This window comes from Cicer arietinum, chromosome 6 (assembly GCF_000331145.2).
Source record: "Cicer arietinum cultivar CDC Frontier isolate Library 1 chromosome 6, Cicar.CDCFrontier_v2.0, whole genome shotgun sequence".
In the NCBI taxonomy this organism is placed as follows: Eukaryota; Viridiplantae; Streptophyta; class Magnoliopsida; order Fabales; family Fabaceae; genus Cicer; species Cicer arietinum.
Window position 1 is genome coordinate 32,381,984 of NC_021165.2, and position 18,739 is coordinate 32,400,722.

Consider the following 18,739-nt stretch of genomic DNA (forward strand, 5'->3'; position numbering starts at 1 on the left):
TCTTTCTTTCCTTTGTTTTTCCTTTCTTCCCTTTTTCCTTCTTTCCTTTATATAACCTTTTCTTTTCCTTTTCCTTCCTTCTAATTTCCTTTCTTTCTATTCTCTCCAAAGAAACATATATACATATATGTATATATATATCTTTATTTTAACTTAACAAATATCTTCATATTCATTAAAATTACCATTTCACTCGTAACGCATAAAATTCTTCGTAAAGGATTCATCGCACTTAATTTAATTTATTTATCGACGAGTAATTCTAAACGGCATCAAAATATTTTTTTGAACATAAAGACTCCAAAATATTATTAACTTTGGCTAAAAAGCCTCCGAGCCAAAATCCAAAATACATAAAAATGCATAAAGTGTACTTTAAAATTATGGGTCTTACAGATTCCATAGGACAAACTTAGGTGTTTTTCAAGAAATCAATAATATTTTTTGCTTCCTTTATAAATTTTCTTCGAGGTTTCAAAGATAGGTACTACGTTCTTCGACCTCAAACATGTGTAGTGACAATGAGCATTGTTACGAGGAGTGAAGTTATGGATGCTGATGGAAACCCAATGATCAATGATAGTGGTGAGGTCATGGAAAACATAATTCCTCATTTTCCCTTCTTTTGGTCGAATCATCACTTCTTGACAAATGAGAAGGATATTACTTTTAAGGTGTTTCCATTGTTTGTTAATGAATCCTCTTATCAAAGAGCTATCGAGAGGTTTGTTGAAAAATTTGCAAAGTGGCAAAATACTAAAAAAGATGATACAATCGTAGAGATACATAGGTTTATCGAGACTAACCACCTTGTCATGTGTTAGTCACAAGAGTAAGCTAACAATGTCTTTAGTGAGTCTTTTTTCCTTTTTCTTTGTAAGTGTTTATCTGTGTTGGTATGCTTGTGTTGCTTTTTTTCTTTGCAGAGAATATGGGCGAGGTATTGCGAGGTCGAACCCATACCCTAGTATATCACGTGTTCGTGTACCGTTTTTACTATATGAATTACAATCACGGGTATTTAACCAAAGTTCATTAATTACTTTAATCTAACCACTCTTTTATATATATATATATAATAAAGAATTGAGTTATTTGTGATTTTAGCCATTTTCATTTGAGTGATCTTGATTTTAATCCTTTAAATTTCCTTTGTAGACTTTATCCTCCATTATGAGATTCTTTTGATTTTGGTCCTGAAGTTGCACATGTCGCTAAATACTATTTTGTGAGTAGTATTAGTAATAAAAACATAGAAAATGATTTAAAGATAACTTTAACTATAGAAAAAAAATATAAGATAGACAATAAATCTATTATTTATGATGCAAGAGACTTATTTATATATATAGTAATTGAAGATGAGAATAAATTAAAAAATTTATTTCTGAAATGTGATAGTCGCTCATTGGATGCTAACGAGACATTATTGAAATAAAGATTTAATTGCACTTAAATCCTATGTGACATGTCATGTTAGTGTGTTATATCGTTATATCCTATATACACCATCACAAATAATTAAGTGATATGTGTTGCTAAAAAATCAAAACTAATAGAATATCATATTATGAAAATAAAATATAAATGATAAAATTTAAAATATGAGCATGTATACAATGCATATGGGATTTGTAAAGGTTGAAATATTCCTTATAATAAATCTTTTGCTTAAAAAAATAATGTCCCATTCATTAAAAAGAAAAAAATCTAAAATAAAGTAAATGTCCTAAAGAACAAAAAAAGTAAATGCCCTCATCTCATCAGCATTCAGAAGTGGCTACACGTAAGAGGGCCCCACACCACAAAATTGGGATTCGCGACAGTGAAACAAGTCCTCGCCAGTGGGACCCACGCTCCAATCTTTTTTGTCTACCGTTTCAACTGAAAGCGAAACGCTCTCCACACTCTCTCGCTCACTCAAAAATTAAGGCTCTGTTTGGCGCGCACTTTCTCTCTCTTTTTCTTTCCTTTCTCTGTACCAACATTTTTTTTCTCTCTTTTCCCTTTTTCTTTTTCTAATAAAAGAAAAAAAAAATAAAACACGCGGCACATAAATACAAAAATCAAAGACAAAGAGAACAAAAATAAAATAAAAAATATTATTATATACGTAATTGAATGAAGAAGAAAGAATGAAAATGATTATGGAAGATTACTCCAAACAGTGACTTCATTTCATTATAATTCTTTACTTCGCTTTTAAACTACGTGCCTTTAATTTTTTCAATTACGTTTCGGATCTTTCGCTTCATTATTCAAAACCGTTACGTTTTTTTTTTCTTCTTCTTTTTTAGGTAAGTTCTTTTGTTCTTCATTCTAGAGAAATTTTCTATCTGAATTTCAATGTCACATTTTCTAAATTTATTTGTTAATTATTATTATTATTTTTTATTAAGGTATGTAAGTAGAAAATGAAGGAAAAATTAGGATTATTGGTTTTTTAATACAAGAAACGAATTGATTAGTATTTTTATGATTTGTTTCTTGAATCTGAAATGTGTGTTATTGTTGTCTTTGTTTTCTATGAAGAGATTATCTTTCTGTTTTTTTTTTGTTGTTAAAAATTATTTCGTGGAAGCCAAACATGGCTTTACCTTTATGTGAATTTTCTGTTTTTATTATTGAATCAGAATTTTTATTTTTATTTTGTGTGTGTGATTGTTGAGCTGTTTTTTAGTATTAGAAATCCATCGTTTTCGTTATTAACTAACTGGCATATATCATAGTCATAGTTTAGAGTATTTATTTTATGTGTACTAGCGCTAGTAAATGATTTATAGGGTTCTGTGTTGAATGTGATAATGTGTTGTTAGCATCAAATTTAGGGGAAAAAATTGATATTCTTTGTTAATTTCTAGTGGAATTGATTCCATATGGTATATGTCATGGTTTTTTATTATATACTTTATGTGTATTACTACTACTACTAGTACTCGTAAATGATTTATAGGGTTCTGTTTTGAATATGATTATGTGTTGTCAGCATCAAATTTAGTAAAAAATTAGGATATTCTTTGTTAATTGCTAGTGAAATTGATTCCATCAGATTTGGAAATGGGGGGTAGGTAACTAGGTATCCATCATCATTCATCACTTGATTCATTAAATTAGAGAGTTAATTGAATTGGAAATTGTAAGGTTTTTTGCGAAGGTTTATGTGCATTTCCTTTTGTGCAATATATGCATTCAATTATTTTATCTTTCTCGTGCCTTTCTGCCATGTCATATTCTTTATAGTCAATGTCAAAATCATGTTTCATTGTTTTCAGCATCAATGTTTCTATTTATGTTTGGTGTTATAGAAAAATGGTATCTCCTTTATCGTTAACTGCTTTTTCCTTTATTGATTGTTTGATTGATTGTTGAATGTGTCCTGGCTTGAACCTATGTATTCAGTTTCACAAATTTTGTTGCTATTTTTATTTTCACATTGTCTTAGCCCTGACATTTTTTTATAGGCAAATGTTAGTTGTTAGTTTGTTAGGGTTTAGATGAGAAAAATATTAGTAGCAAATGTAGAATTCTGGACCTCCTTCAGTGTCTTAATTGTGATTTGTGTTTTCACTTTGTATTGAGTTTTGATATTAGAGAAATACAGTCTTCTTTGTTGAGTTGTAGCATTTTACAATGTTGTACAAATTCTTTTATCAACTTATTTCTTCCCTTCTTTGGAATTGACGAAATTGTGAAAATTATCTGACAGATAATTGCTAGAATGAATTGTGAAGTTTGAGGGTTTGTTGTGTCATGCCAATCAATAGACAACCAAGTAATGGATTTTTGATACCTTCCGAGGACATGGTATTCGGTTTAGAATTCAAAAAGCTCAGCTCGAAACGGCATACAAGCTCGAAGACAGCTAAAGATAGTAGTTCTGTATTGCCACAGCTAAACCGAAGTCCGAACCCAAAGGATGCAAATAAGTGGAGGTCAAAGAGTGATCTCAAACAGAAAGCAAAGCAGGATGCTGAAGGAAACATTCGGAACCGGGAAACCGCAAAAAGAAATGGAAATGAAGGCGATGAGCTTGTCAAACACATGTCTAATTTGCCGGGTTATCTTCTGCATAATGATAGAGTGGAAAATGTTCAAGAGAAAGCATTTAATGTTGGTGTTTTAGATTGGTCTCAACTCGAGAAATGGAAGCATAAGCATGTGCCAGAAGAACTAACTAGTCATTTTACCTCATTCAATAGAGGTGAATCGTCGTCAAGAATAGCCACCAAATCATCCACAAGTCCTGGTAGCAGGGAAAAACTCGATGATAAGAAAGGTCCGCGAGGTATCCGATCGGCTAATAGGGAATCACTTCCGCATAGTAGCAAACTTCGTTTTGAGAATGTCAATCGATTTGAATCGCCTAAAAGTGGAACCAAGAGTATAGGAGATGAGCAGGGGAGAAATGACAATGTTAGAAGAACTTCTGATGTTGGAAATTTTGCATCAAACTCGAGGCACCGCAGGGTCTCATCTTTTGTTCCTAATGAAAATGTAAATGGTAAGGATCATGAAGCTAAGCAGAAAATGGAGGGTATGAAAAAAGAGAGAAATCATAAGCCAAGCTCTGATATAGGACAGCCATCAGTTATATTGAAAAACAAAGGGATCTCGATCAGTACTAAGAAAACGAGTTCTGGCAACAGCGAATCCAAAAAAAAGGCGGATCAGTTGCAAGAGTCAAGTTTTGACGATAACCGTAAACATGGTCATAGCAAGCCAAGTGATATTGTGCTGCTTTATCCACATGAAATTCCCAACTCTAGTTCTTCAGACGATTTTCGGCTTTCTGAATTCAGAACATCATCGGATGAAAATTGTCCAGAATCAAGCCGAAGTAGTGTATCGTATGTTTCCATTCCTGAGGAGGTTTACATTGGCAGCACAGGTCCTGAAATCTCGCTTTCAAGTGGATGCTGTTCTGTGGTTGAGCATACAATGCAACACAGCATTAGTACTGATCTTGGTATGAACCATTCTTCTGCGGTTTCCGAGACGCCTGCATCCAAAATAAATAAGATGTCTGGTCTGCAATCTGAAGCTGCTTGCTTTGAAAAGGATGTATTAGACGTTAGGCTTAAAAATCAGTGTGCTTTCAGTAATCTGATTGAAACACTGGACCAAGAAACTGCTGAACTGACTGCTCAGAAGGGAATGAATTCATTGCACAACCGTCGGTTTAGCTTCAGCTTAAGTCGAATCAGCAGAAGTTTCAGTTTCAAAGAAGGTCCATCGGTTCCACAGTCAAGCTCCAGGTATGTTAGTTCAATGTCTGGTCCAGTAACTCCTGAATCTTCGATTCGTTGGGATAATTCGAGCAAAGAAAAGGCAAATAGTCAGAACAGAACAAGATCAAGCCCTCTTAGGAGGTTATTAGACCCTATATTGAAGCATAAAGCATCGGACACACGCCATTTGGGTGAAAGCAGTCTGAAACAAAAGGGAAGCGTGATTTCAACCAGTTTCAGGAGTATCAGTGTAGACGAATCAGTGCAGGATGAAAAGAGCAAGGTATCAATAGTCCAAGGTCTCTTGCAGCTTACAATAAAAAATGGAATGCCTTTGTTTAAGTTTGTGCTCAGCGACGAAAGACAGTTTTACGCCGCTACAAGGAATAGTTTAGCATCACAGGAGAAGAATGATTTAGGCTGCTGTTTTACGTTCTACCTGGTTAATGAAATTAAGAAAAAGAGTGGTGGATGGATGAGTCATAAAGAAAAAAGTTGTGGCTATGCATACAATGTTGTTGCTCAGATGAAATCTTCTACCTCAAAAATCACTGAAGCAATGAATCCGAACTCTAAGAGACAGCGTATGGTTAAAGAATATGTCCTATTGGGTGTTGAAATCAATCAGACGGATCAAGGATCACCAAAGCTCATCCCGAGCATGGAGCTTGCAGCTGCTGTTATTGAGTCCTCGTGTGAAAATTCGAGCAACGAACGACCGCATAGTGATAATAACTCACTGAAAAATAGATGTTTAAAGTGCTCAACAGATGAAAGATGCTTATGCAGGTTGAGAGAAAATGATTTCTCTGGTAGCTCTACCGTTATACTTCCAGGTGGTGTACATGGTTCACCAAACAAAGGCGAACCTTCATCGTTGCTCCATCGATGGAAAACTGGGGGATCGTGTGATTGCGGTGGTTGGGACATTGGTTGCAAACTGCTTGTGCTCCGCGAGCAGAAGCTGAGTTCAAACATTCCGACGAGTTATAATAAAACTTACCATGATCGTTTCGAGCTTTTTGTTCAGGTATAGCTTTTACATTCTACCTAATGGCATGTTTGTATACAATTGCAGATATCAAATTCCTCTAAAGTGAGCAATTCACTATAAAGAGTAAAGTGAATAATAAAAATATCTACCAATGATAAATAAATCAATGGTTGATATTATATACATGACAAATTATGGATGATTAAAATATGAACCATTGAGCTTGTCACTTTACTAACTACTTATTTTAGAGGAGCTAAATCTCAATTGCTAATATCGTGGATACCCTCAATTACATCTGATTATCACTCTTTTCAGGAAGGAACTGAGCAAGACATGCCGCTTTTCACTTTGTCACCATTGAAGAATGGATTCTACTCAGTTGAATTCAGTTCAACAATGAGTCATTTACAGGCATTCTTCATTTCTGTTTCTTTGTTAAGCTGCCAGAAACAACCAGGTTCGTTGGAAATAGGTAGCATGCACGAAGAGATCCTTAAAGAACCAAGTTCCAATAATAACAGCAGCAGAATTCAGGGGATGGCACCTATGATATATACTCCAATGCCACCTCTTTCCCCTGTTGGCAGAGTTTAAAAACTTAGAAGAGGTCTTTTTTCATAGTTATTAGCTTTTAAGGTCTTTTAAGTAGTTGAGGAATAGCTAGTTTATGGCATTGCAAAAACATTATAAAATGTTGTTCTTGCAGTTGGATTTTTACACGTTGAAAAAATCAAAGTCTAAAGAGTTAAAACTTTTGTCTCATAATTTTCTTCTATTTCCCAATTTTCATACAATTAGAAAACTGGATGCTGCTTGTACTCTTAATTCATTGTATAAAACAAAATGTCAATAAATAAAAACAGCAGAGTTATTCATCTCCACTACTTGAACAAAGTAAAATCAGAAATGATTGCTAGCCAGCTCACTGGAGAGTACTGGCATGGGAATAAATTAAAGTGTATACTATGCATTGACTATGTTATGTTATGATTCAAAATTGACAGTTCTAAAAAACTTGGTTAAACACAGTTTTTTATTTTAATCAAATATATCTTTATACAAATATTACTTGCTGAATTTCCAAAAAATAGTATTCTTATTAGCAATACTCGACTAAAGTCTCACCTCTGCAATTTGGATTCTTTTGCAATCATGCAGTTGTTCATATTGTTAGATTTAGAATTGGCTTAAATGCACATATAATCATCTTATTTTGTTTAAAATTAATTTTTAGTTCTCTTATTTTCAAAATCGGGTTTTTGATTCTCCAATTTTACAATCGGGTTATTGGTATCCTTTCATTTTTATGATGTTGCATTCTCAATTATGACGTGACACGTGTGATATATCTAAATCGAATCTGTGTCATTAACCAATATCCGTTTCCTTATTTTTTATTCGACAAAACTTCACGAGTGTCTTTGTTAGTAACAACATAAGTTGAAATTTATAAAGAAAAAGAGAAGATCATTCAACACAATTTTATTTTATCCAATTCAACTATACAACATCACTCTCAAGTCATTAACAAACATAACTAATCACTAAAAATGGAGGGCGACCAAAAAAGTCCCATAAGTTGTAATATAGAGGGAGCAAAAATCCAAATTTAGAAATAAAAGGACTAAAAGTTAATTTTGATAAAAATAGAGAGACTAAAAATGCATTTAAGCCTTTAAAATTTAAGATCATATACATTGTTACGATCAAATGACTCATTTTGATACTTATTTTAAAGTTGATAATGTGAAGTCAAAATATGAGCCTTCTGATACTTTATTTGCCTGCATGATTATGTTTTTTTTTCTAATTATAGGAAACCTAGATTCCTAACACACACGAGCAAAATCTCTCGTAAATCACTTTTTTCTTCCACTCCATTTTGGGGTTTTGGAGTGGAATGAGCCAAAATCACTTATAAACCATGTAAAAATTTTCTTTTCTATTTAAACCAAACATATATCTAAATAAAATTTCTCTCCTCCAAATAGAGAGAAATCTTATCTTATTATAGAGAGTGATTTTGTATAAAATAATAAAAGAATACTAATAATTAATATATTTGTAATATTTACAGTATTATAACAATCTGAAAATGATTTGATTAATTTATTTAAACCCTCTAGTACATTTTTTGTGTTCTCATAAATTAGAGAATTTGTATTACAAAAAAAAAAAAAAATGCTTTTAAGTCCAAAGTCTTCTCTATTAACAATGGTCAACACAGATAGAGAAACATGGCAAAAAGAAGAAATGAGCCCCCTTTCTGACAAGGTTTCAATAGAATGAACAAAATCTAGAAAGTCTTAACATTACAATGGTTTATATAGTAGATAATATAAAAGACTAAACTATCCCTAATACTAACAAATAATAATGATAATATCTACTATCTCTCCTCAAACTCACGATGCATTAATAAGGAGCATCGAAAGTTTGTCAACCAATAAGCGAAAGCATTTAATGGAATGTATATTTTTGAACAAATCAGCGATCTGCAAGGAAGATGAGATAAACTACAGAGTAATTGATCCATGTTGAAAATGATGACGAGTAAGATGACAATCCATCTCAATATTCTTTGTGTTTTCATGAAAAGATCGAGTTATGAACAATTTGAATAGCACTCATGTTATCACAATGCATCGGAGTTGGCACAGAAAGAGAGATACATGTATCATACAATAACCAACCAAATTATTTTAGTAGTCAACGCAACCAAATTATTTCGGTAGTAGTGGATGTCATAGCACGATACTCAACTTATGTAGAGGAGAGAAACAATATCATGTTTCTTAGTCTTCCAAGAAATAAGAGATTCTCCACGAAAAATACAAAACTATTTGGTGGACTTACGGTTTGTGGGGTCACCATCCCAATTAGCATTAGAATAAGCACATAACTCCAACGAGGACAATGAGTGAAAAAGAAGAGTTTGAAATTGTCTACTCAGAAGATAACGAAGAATACGAAGAACAACTTCCAATTTATTGTATTGGGAGAGACCACAAACTAACTAACAAAGTAAGCAATATTAGGTCTAGTACTTGTAAGGTACACAAGGCTACTAACTAAGGTATATTACAAAGTGAGATACGGTAAAGGAACACCATCAAAAAGAGCATATTTCACATTCAACTCAAGAGGACTATTTGTTGCTCTAATATTAGAAAGACGAGTATTTTCAAGAATATTGGCAATGTATTTAAATTGAGATAGAAGGTAGCATCTAGGAGAATAGTCAACTTCAATCTCCCAAGAAGTAGGGAAGGGTGCCTAAGCCCTTCATCTCAAATTGCTTAGCTAACTTTGATTTCAACTCATTAATTCCACTAACATAATCGTTTGTAACAATCATACCATCAACATATAAGGAAAGTATAATGCGGCCATGAGTAGTAGATCTGATAAACAATGTAGAATCTTGTTCATTAGAACAGAAACCAAGAGATGTAATCACAGTAGAGAATTTCTCAAACCAAACTCGAGGAATCATATAGACTTATTCATGAAGTTCACCATTAAGAAACATATTTTTGACATCCAATTGAGAAATATGTTACTGCAAATATATGCAACAACAATAAGAGTACGAATAGTCGTCATCTTGACCACAAAAACAAAATTTTATTCATAACTCATTGAGTGAATCCCTTAGCAACAAAATGTGTTTTGTAGCGCTCAACTGACCTATTAGACTTAGTTTTGATCTTGTATATTCAACGAGACCCAATAATACGTTTTCCAAGAGAAAGAACTACTAATTATCAAGTATTTGTCTTGTGCAATGGAGGTCATGAATAGCCTTTTTATAGTCAAATGACTTAGACAAAATGTGAATAAAAGTTAATAAAGAAGCGAACGAAGCAGAGTAAATGGAATAGGCAAAATCAGACAATTGAATAGACTTACGATGATGAGAGGGATAACGAGGAGGCGAAGGAGGAGGCAGAGGCAAAAGATCAACAATCATAGGAGGTGGTTGGGCAACAGATGGGACAAGAAAAATGCCATCATCTAGAGTAGTAGTATTTATCTTGCAAATCTCAATATTACAATCACTAGAAATATTATCATTAGGATCAAATTGATCAATATGAGTGAGTTTCTTATTGCAATTGATTGGGGAAAAGTCCACAGTTCCAAGTGGTTGTGACATACCGTTCATGATTCTTTATAGTTTTATGTTACATATCATTGGTGGAGAAATTTGATGGAGCTATGAAATTTGCCTGATTCAGTCAAAAAAAAATTTATTAGTGAGATTACAATTGGAAGATAAAATTAAAAGTATAACATATTGGCATTTGATTCTATAACAGTGGTTCTGTTATTGTTGGATTTGAATCCATCATTTGTCCCTTTGATTTTCGTTGTAAGGATAGTTTAGTATTTTCTACGAAATCAATGCTAAAGGTGTGATAGTCTTCCAACACCAAAACCAACGGTAGCGCGTCTCACAAGTGGAACCAAACTTATTTCAATGGACAACATGGATTGATTCAACCAAACTTTGAAACCATATTAACAATGGTGAACACACAAAGAGAAGAAGGGGAAGAAAAAGAAAAGAACCCCTCTAGGATAGGGTTTCAATAGAATGAACAAAAACTTGAGAATGTTAATGTTACAATAGGTTTATATAGTAGATAATTGGAAAGACTAAATTACCCTTACTATTAAAGACATATCTAACATTCCCTTCCTTCCACTTCTTCATTCTTTTTTTCCAAAGTCCTCCTCCCCTCCTAAACTCCCAGAGTCTTAAGTTCTTGAATGTGAGATGATGTTACTATCTACCAATGTATCAAAATTATAAAAAATATTCTTAAATTTGTTTTTTGTTACTCAATTTAGTCATTGAAATAATTAACATAAAACAAAAAAGATTGCAATGCATTTGTACATAGAAGTAAGATGCACATTACAAGCTTTATTGGTCCATGTTGCGTCCAGCGAGACTTAAATGCTTCCATATGCTCAAAGTAAGTTCATCCACCCCCGATGTTAATTTAAAATGTGCAAAACTACTACTGGATTGGATATTTCGGTAAATTATTAATTTCAAATTTTCACTACTAGATTGAGTTTTTCTACTATCGAATCTGATCAAATGCCAAGAATTGCAAGGACTAGAAGAACATCCACCAATGCTCAATAGTATAAATGATGTGACGTGTCAAGAACATAACACAGAAAGATAAAAAAGATTAGTCAAAGACATTATTGAAAATGGACAAGGAAACTAGTTATTTTGCAGCAAACTATCATTGCACCACTTAAATCCTAACTATGAACATATATGTTGGTGGTCTCTTCTCCCACCTACTATGTTATCAAAAGCCCCCAATTAACACGTCCGCAATGATCATTTCGGAGGTGTGTTTTGACCAAAAAAACATATACGTTATCCAATCCAGAGGGCAATAGGGGTGAGAGAAGAAGTCAACTATATGTTTTGCCTCTGGCTAAAGGCTTTTCATCATGAATCCAACAATCCACATGTCAAAACTTAGTTCACCTGTGTTGTCAAGATGTAACATAACATACAGAGAAACTTTGGAGGTTAATGAAGATTCAATACACAACAAAATTGGAAAATGTGGTCAGAGGAAAGGCAAGACAGAGTAAAACTACTATGTATCTATTCATAAGTCCACTGGTGAAGCATGATGATTACAGATAAACCACTCGCCGTCAATCCTCTCGAACACATTCGTTACGAATTGTCCTCCCCATCTTCCTCCTTTCGTCTTTACAAATTCCATGCAAGTAACATACCCCATGTCCCCTCTAGCATGCACTTTAATGTCTTCTATTTTAATTTCTAGTGGAAATTCATAGTTAGCCCATACAAAATTCCAGCTCTCAACAACATCGTCGTAACCGGATATTCCTTTCAAACCGGGATGTACACAGCATACCTCGTCTCTTTTTGACCACATGGATTGCATGGTTGCAAGGTCGCCATTCCGGAACGAATCGTAAAACCTGATGTTCGCTCCAAACACTGCTGTCTTGCTATCTTTCTGAAGGTTTTTTAGAGTATCTCTTATTTCTGCTGCTTTCACGTAATTCTCTTCGGCAATGGCGTCCTGCAGCTCCTCTTGCAAAGTGTTTTCATCTAATGCAATGTTCTCACTACTCAACATGCTTTCTGAGTCTTCACTTTTTACTTTGTGTCGTGCCCCTCGTGTCTCTGACCAAAACCAAAGACATTTTTATAAGGATTTAATTCATATACTCCATCAGTGTCAATCAATTATAACTGTCGAATAATAAAAACTATTCGCCTTTACTCATAACTATTTCTAAAGTCACTCATATGAATGATTTTGATTTGTTGATAGTGTATCAAAATTAAACTCTTTTCAAAAGGATTGAATTCATATATACCATCAGTACAAAGATTTTTATACCGTCAATCAATCATAATCGTTAGATAATAAAATCTATTTGACTTTAATCATAACTACTAAAATCACACATATAATTGATTGTGAATTGTTGACACACATATGAATTATTGTGAATTGTTATCAGTCTATCAAAATTAAACTCTTTTCATAAAATGAAACACTAAATTTAGTATAATAATTAGCACAGAAAACTTGCGGCCCTAGATGCAAACATAATTGGACGACAACAAAATCGAGACAATAGAAAGAAATGGCCAACAATTTAATGTTCATCATAATAGCAACGAAAAAGCAGTTCCAATATGAATCAAAAGGGTTCAAGCAAAAGATACTTACTCAATCTTCCCATTTGCAACTTGAGGCATTGATTAGGCAACAGGCACAGTTGGTCTCCTCTTTCAAAAGTTTTGCCAAAAACTAACCTATTTGGATTCAAGGTTGACAGACAGACATGATGCCATTTTTGAAAGCTTTTGACGTACGAACTTGGCAAGAAATTAAACTCCTTGAGAGTAGAAGAAAGTCCCTTCATGGAAAACTCAAAATTAATCACCATGAACCATGTGAGCAAATTTTAAAACTAAAACTACATAATCATTGTAAAGGAAAACATAACAAACACCTTATTTCCAACCATTCAATAAAATTCTAGGTAAAATATTATACCAGCTTCCAACAGAGTCATAAATCATTCAAAATTTTCATTTCAAGTAATTGAATTGAATCTATGTTGATTCCTAGAATTCTTAATTCAATAGATCATTGATCAACACACAAATGCTCTTAAGTGATAATTTTTCAGCAAAACCTATGAAATGATAGAGACTTCAAAATTCCACTAAAAAATCAATAAGAAAAGATGTGAACTTTTGAGGTTTAAAACAATGAGAAGCCCACACACATTGAAGGATAAAGCAGTTCCGGAAAGCGCCATAGTTGAAAATGTTAATGCCAAATTTGCAGCAACCAGTAGCTGCCAAAAGGACTTGAATCAGCTGAGCACAAACACCTTATTCTGAAAATCACAAAAAAAAAAAAAAAAACTAGTGACAACCCTTCATCTAAAATTGTTGTGTACAAATACAAGAATCAATCATATTTGTATTTCATAACATAAAAATAACATGAAGTTTACAAATAAACAAGAATTATCTAGAATAAACAACATCAAGAACATATACACATACAAATGCAAGAATGATGTACATTTGGTTTTCATATATTATAACAAAAGAAGCCCTCAAATTATCTAGAACAAAGAATATCGACTTCAAGAACATAACTAAAATTAATTACGAAAAGCAAAGGTAACGAATTTTACTTCACATGATTTGGGGGGAAAAGAGTAAAAATGAACACTGTAAGTAATAATTTGGGGACAAGAAAATTGAACAATAAAAATGAATATTGAAGAGGGAAAATTAACACTTTAAACAATTGGGTAAATAAAAAAGAACATGAACGAATCCAAGGCAACTTAACTTTTCATCAAATTGATCAAAAAGAAGAAGAAAAAAAATTGATAGCAGAAAGCGAGTGTAGAAGAAGGAAGAAGGAAAAGGAAGAGTAAGTAACAGAATACACAAGAAGATTAAAAGTATAGAAGAAATAATTGAGGAAAAACCTTGAAAGTGAAGAGAGAAAATCCGAAAAAGCTGTTGAAGGGAGAGCGGAAAGAAAGAACACAAGCCAGGTGCCAATGTCTTCGTAGATAATTTTTTTTTACAAAGTGGTCTTTGTTGATTTGTTTTTTTTATTGAGCAGTGCTTTTTGATACAAATAATTTGTTCTTTTTAAATTAATGATTTGCCTAAGAAATAGAGAATGCACAAAATTAGGGACTTGGATGGATAAATAGTTATAATTTGTAAGTGTTAATATCGTATATTAGAAAAAAATTAGATTTGATAATTTTGACTTCTATTCTATATTTTTTTTAAAACCTCAATTTTATCTTTATCATTTTTTCTTTATGTCATTGAGAATTTTGGATCAATTTTTTATCTATTATTTTTTTTTCTAGGTCAATATTTTCCTTTTTATTCCATTTTGCTACTTACACCTCTGATTTGCTATCAACACTCCATCAAACTTTCATAAAATTAAAATACCTGAAATGTCATTTACTATTTCACTCATTTTTAAACTATAGTCCGTCTCTTTCTCTCTTCATCAGTATCACTTACTTCATAATATCTCACATCCATATCACATACTCACAATTCACACATCATAACTCATACTCATTCGTAACTCACACTCGTCACTTATAACTTAAACTTCATAACTCTCATCTTCTTATTGTAGTTAAAGTCACTAACAATGTGTGTTTACTAATCTACGTTTGAGTTCATAATTTTTACAAAATATGAAAATTTTATATGATCTGAGTTCATGTACGTTGTAAATAATATATTGTATGCACATTTAAATCATGTATCCTTACATATTATATGTTAATGTACATCCTATAATTTAAGAATTTATAGGCACTACGTAAATACAATTCACGTAAACCAACGTGAATTGAGTTCGCGTATGACCTGTAATTTAAGGAATTATAGGCGCTACGCAAATACAATTCACGTAAATGTACGTAAATTGAGTTCATGTACATATAAAATTTATTAGTGATCAGGGAAAGTATATATGTGAATTGCAAACATGTATACATACGTAAACTCATATCACATTGCTTGCGTGAATTCAGTTCACATATGACACTTGAACTTAGTTTATGTAAGCAATATTTCTGAAGTTTTGATATATTTTTATTGGATGCAGATATATGGACCAAAGGAAAGACAATAGTGGCGAAATATATGAAAATTTAGAACCTGGTTTTGACACAATATATGACGGTGTTAAACCCGAAATTTACGATGCAATGAATGATGGTGTATTTACCACCGACATGATTTTGGATACATAATTACTTATTGAGATGGGTTGGAAATATTGGAAGAGAAAATAGAATTGATGTTGTCATCTTTAGATCTGAAACCACCATAGCACGATCAAGAACAGCGACAAAATTAATTATTGATTGTGAAAGAAACGACAAATATAAACCTTGGAAGAATCCTAAACTTGTGAGTACCTGAACTAAAAAATGTGAACGTCAATTTAGATTGAGAGAAACACCATCAAGTGTTGGTGAATGTGGTATTTGCATGGCACATGTGGTCTCCATAACCTCAAGTTGACCGAAAAATTGATTGGTCATTCTTTCTTAGGCCGATTGTCTCATGAAGAGAAGAATGTATTTGGTGATATGATGAAGAATATGGTCAAACCAAGAAACATATTGGTGACAATAAATGACCATAATGTTTAAAGTTTAATGACAATCAACCAGGTTTACAATGCACTTCAAGCATATTGTTCTTCACTTAGAGGTAACATAATTGAAATGAAACATCTAATGACATCGATGGAACCCGGTAAATACGTGTATCGATATAGGAAGTGTCACGGCCTAAAATTTCGAGTATTTCTTGAATTCAATTGAGTCGTTGCCAAAGTTTATTTTAAAATAGTGAAAATATTGAAAAATCCCTTAAAAATAACAAATCAAAAAATGGTCTTTGAATTCTATGTTTTTTGTTTTACTACTACTTTTTAAGTGTTTTTTTAGTATGAGACATCTTCAACAACAAAAAATAGTAACCTTTCTTATTGATTTTTGGTCTCATTTTATAGGCAAAGTGGTGAATTTGTCTGTTCATTAGATAAAATTAAATTTTGGATTTTGTATTGTTATGTAACAAATATTAAGCAAAATCAGATGCAAAGTCAGATGATTAGGGAAAAAGTGGTTTATCTCTTTTTTTTTTTAGTGTACAAGTAACACTAGTAATGACTTTATTAAGTTAAAAAAAATAAAAAATGAAAAGTAAAAAAACCAGTTTGTAAGAGGCATGTAAACATAGACAAAGTATTGCAGGAGGTGGAAACAGGGAAATGTAGGAAACATGGACACGTGAAAAAAAGAAAGGAAGCGTGTAGTACATAGCTTTTTTCTTCTTTTATTGTTTTTTGTTTTAAGTGTTTTTTATTATTATTAAATGGGAACACCTATGTAAATTATGGATGACGATTTTTTTTATAGATTTTATAATAATAATTGTTAAATATTTATTAAACATATTATTACCTTTTTTTGACTTATTTTGAATTAGTTGGACAAAATTGGGGTACTATAGGAAGGTAGATGGTTCAGAAGAGATGATGGGCATATTCTAGCCCATCTAAATGTTATCACTTTTGTAAATAATTTCCCCATAGTATTAATTATGGATAGGATATACAAGACTTAATGGTATCAAATCACATTACTTGAGATTATTGGTGTTACTTATATTGAAATGAGATTCTGTGTGTTGATAACTTTGTATGGCCACTACAAATGTTGAAGGAACATATTACATTTGGTGAAGTTCAAGTCATTGCTACTAATAAGACATTGCTTTGATGAACTCAATTCAATATATTTTTTCAAAAACGGCCAATTTGTTATGCTTGTTTCATGTATGCAAGAATGTCAAAGTCAAGTGCAAGATGATTGTGTTTTCAAAAAAGAAGCAGGTGTTCGTAATGGAGGCATGGGAAGGTCTTATTTATAAATGACGCTCAATACTATGTGAAGTTGTCTATGATTAATAGAATTTGTAGTGATTGTTCTATTTTTTATGATTATGTACACGAGCAGTGGTTAAATGATCATAAGGAAAGATTTTTTATGTCGATAATAAATAGAGTTATGCACTTTGGGAACAATATAACGCAAAGGGACGAACTTGTGTCTTGGAGTTTGAAAAGAATATTACAAGACAATATGGAGGATATATACAGTGTTTGAGAAACTATTTTTAGCATGATTGTATTACAATACACTGAGATTATAACATCATTTGATAAGAATGTCATTCAAAAATTGCATCAACATAGTAACAGATTTTACGCCAATTTATGTGGTGTTGTGTCTAAAATTGCAGTAGATGACATTGTTGTTGCGTGTGATCTCCGGAAGTATGTGGGTATTGATAAGTTTTAATGTCATTGCACTATTAAGACGATGTATGGTCTATCTTGTGCATGTGAAATAGCTAGGTATAGTATGATGTCATGTCCCTTTATGCTAGACGTTGTTCATGTTTGGTGAAGTAAATTAATTTTTTATGACAGTGGATCGGATAAACCTTTAAAGTTATCTGTGAAACATGAAATAAATGTCACGGTTAAAAAAGTTTGATGAGATTAATGTACCTGGAAAATTTTTACTTAGGGGTAAATTGTGTGTGGTCGCTTACCTATCCACTTTGTCAATGTGTCCATCAGTTGATATGGTTAAAACAAAGGTGCACAAAAAAAAAAAAGGAAAAACAAGGTACCAAAAAGAGAAAAATGAACAAGACATGATTCATCTTGGTGGAAGCATATGGATGCAACTGTTCAATGTAGTGGCACAAATGCATGTAGCATTATTGCATTAGTACTAAGGTTCATCAACCTAGATCATCAATGAAAAAGCTTACATCTTGACCATTAGTCGTCAAGGTTCAACAACCTAAAGTTTTTCCTTTCAAGGATTGGTTGTCGCTCTTAGATGACATTATGGACTCGGTGATGATGGTAGTTATGAATATCATGTAGTTACAGCTTTACTTGGAAATCAGTAAAGACTTTCGGGCATTCTTCCATCAAGAGTGTTTGAAAGAGCTTCAAAGTTCAAGCCTCATTATGAGAAAATATTTGGTGAAGTTTATGTTCAAAAACTTATACAAAGTGTATGTTTAATAAGTTGCAACTATGTATAATATGTCAAACATTTTAATGTATTTACGGTTATATTAGTAGCAAATGGACCAACATCGAAAGGTTCGACAATTGATGGACCGACATGAACTGGTTCTCTCCAGCATCAACTGCATGTACAACATATTGTGTGAATATTATATTATGTCCATTTCCAATGGAGTGGTCGTATGACTTGTTATCTCTAATGGTGAACCACAAATGGTTTGGACATGGCCCTATTTATGCAAAACTATATCTAGTAGACGTGCATACATCTTCGTACCCCACTATATCCA

At 32.6% G+C, this 18,739-nt stretch overlaps 2 protein-coding genes across 3 annotated transcripts; one reads left to right on the forward strand and one right to left on the reverse strand.

Moving 5' to 3' along the window:
• Nucleotides 1–2,113: 2,113 nt before the first annotated feature.
• On the forward strand, nt 2,114–7,106 carry LOC101496728 (uncharacterized). 2 transcript variants are annotated; one of them, XM_004513222.4, is made up of 3 exons: nt 2,114–2,297; nt 3,707–6,258; nt 6,541–7,106. In XM_004513222.4, exons 2-3 carry the CDS (start codon nt 3,751–3,753, stop codon nt 6,817–6,819), a joined length of 2,787 nt encoding a protein of 928 aa, XP_004513279.1. In that variant the 5' UTR covers nt 2,114–2,297; nt 3,707–3,750; the 3' UTR covers nt 6,820–7,106. The 2 variants fall into 2 exon arrangements, with proteins under 2 accessions (XP_004513279.1, XP_004513278.1); XM_004513221.4 differs by lacking the exon at nt 2,114–2,297 and having other exon boundaries at nt 2,396–6,258.
• Nucleotides 7,107–11,679: 4,573 nt separating this feature from the next.
• LOC101496396 (uncharacterized) lies at nt 11,680–14,427 on the reverse strand. Its single transcript, XM_004513220.4, has 4 exons — nt 14,269–14,427; nt 13,546–13,659; nt 12,981–13,170; nt 11,680–12,424 (listed from the first exon to the last, which is right to left on the reverse strand). The coding sequence occupies exons 2-4, from the start codon at nt 13,576–13,578 to the stop codon at nt 11,874–11,876; spliced, it is 774 nt and encodes a 257-aa protein (XP_004513277.1). The 5' UTR covers nt 13,579–13,659; nt 14,269–14,427; the 3' UTR covers nt 11,680–11,873.
• Between the last annotated feature and the right edge of the window lie 4,312 nt (nt 14,428–18,739).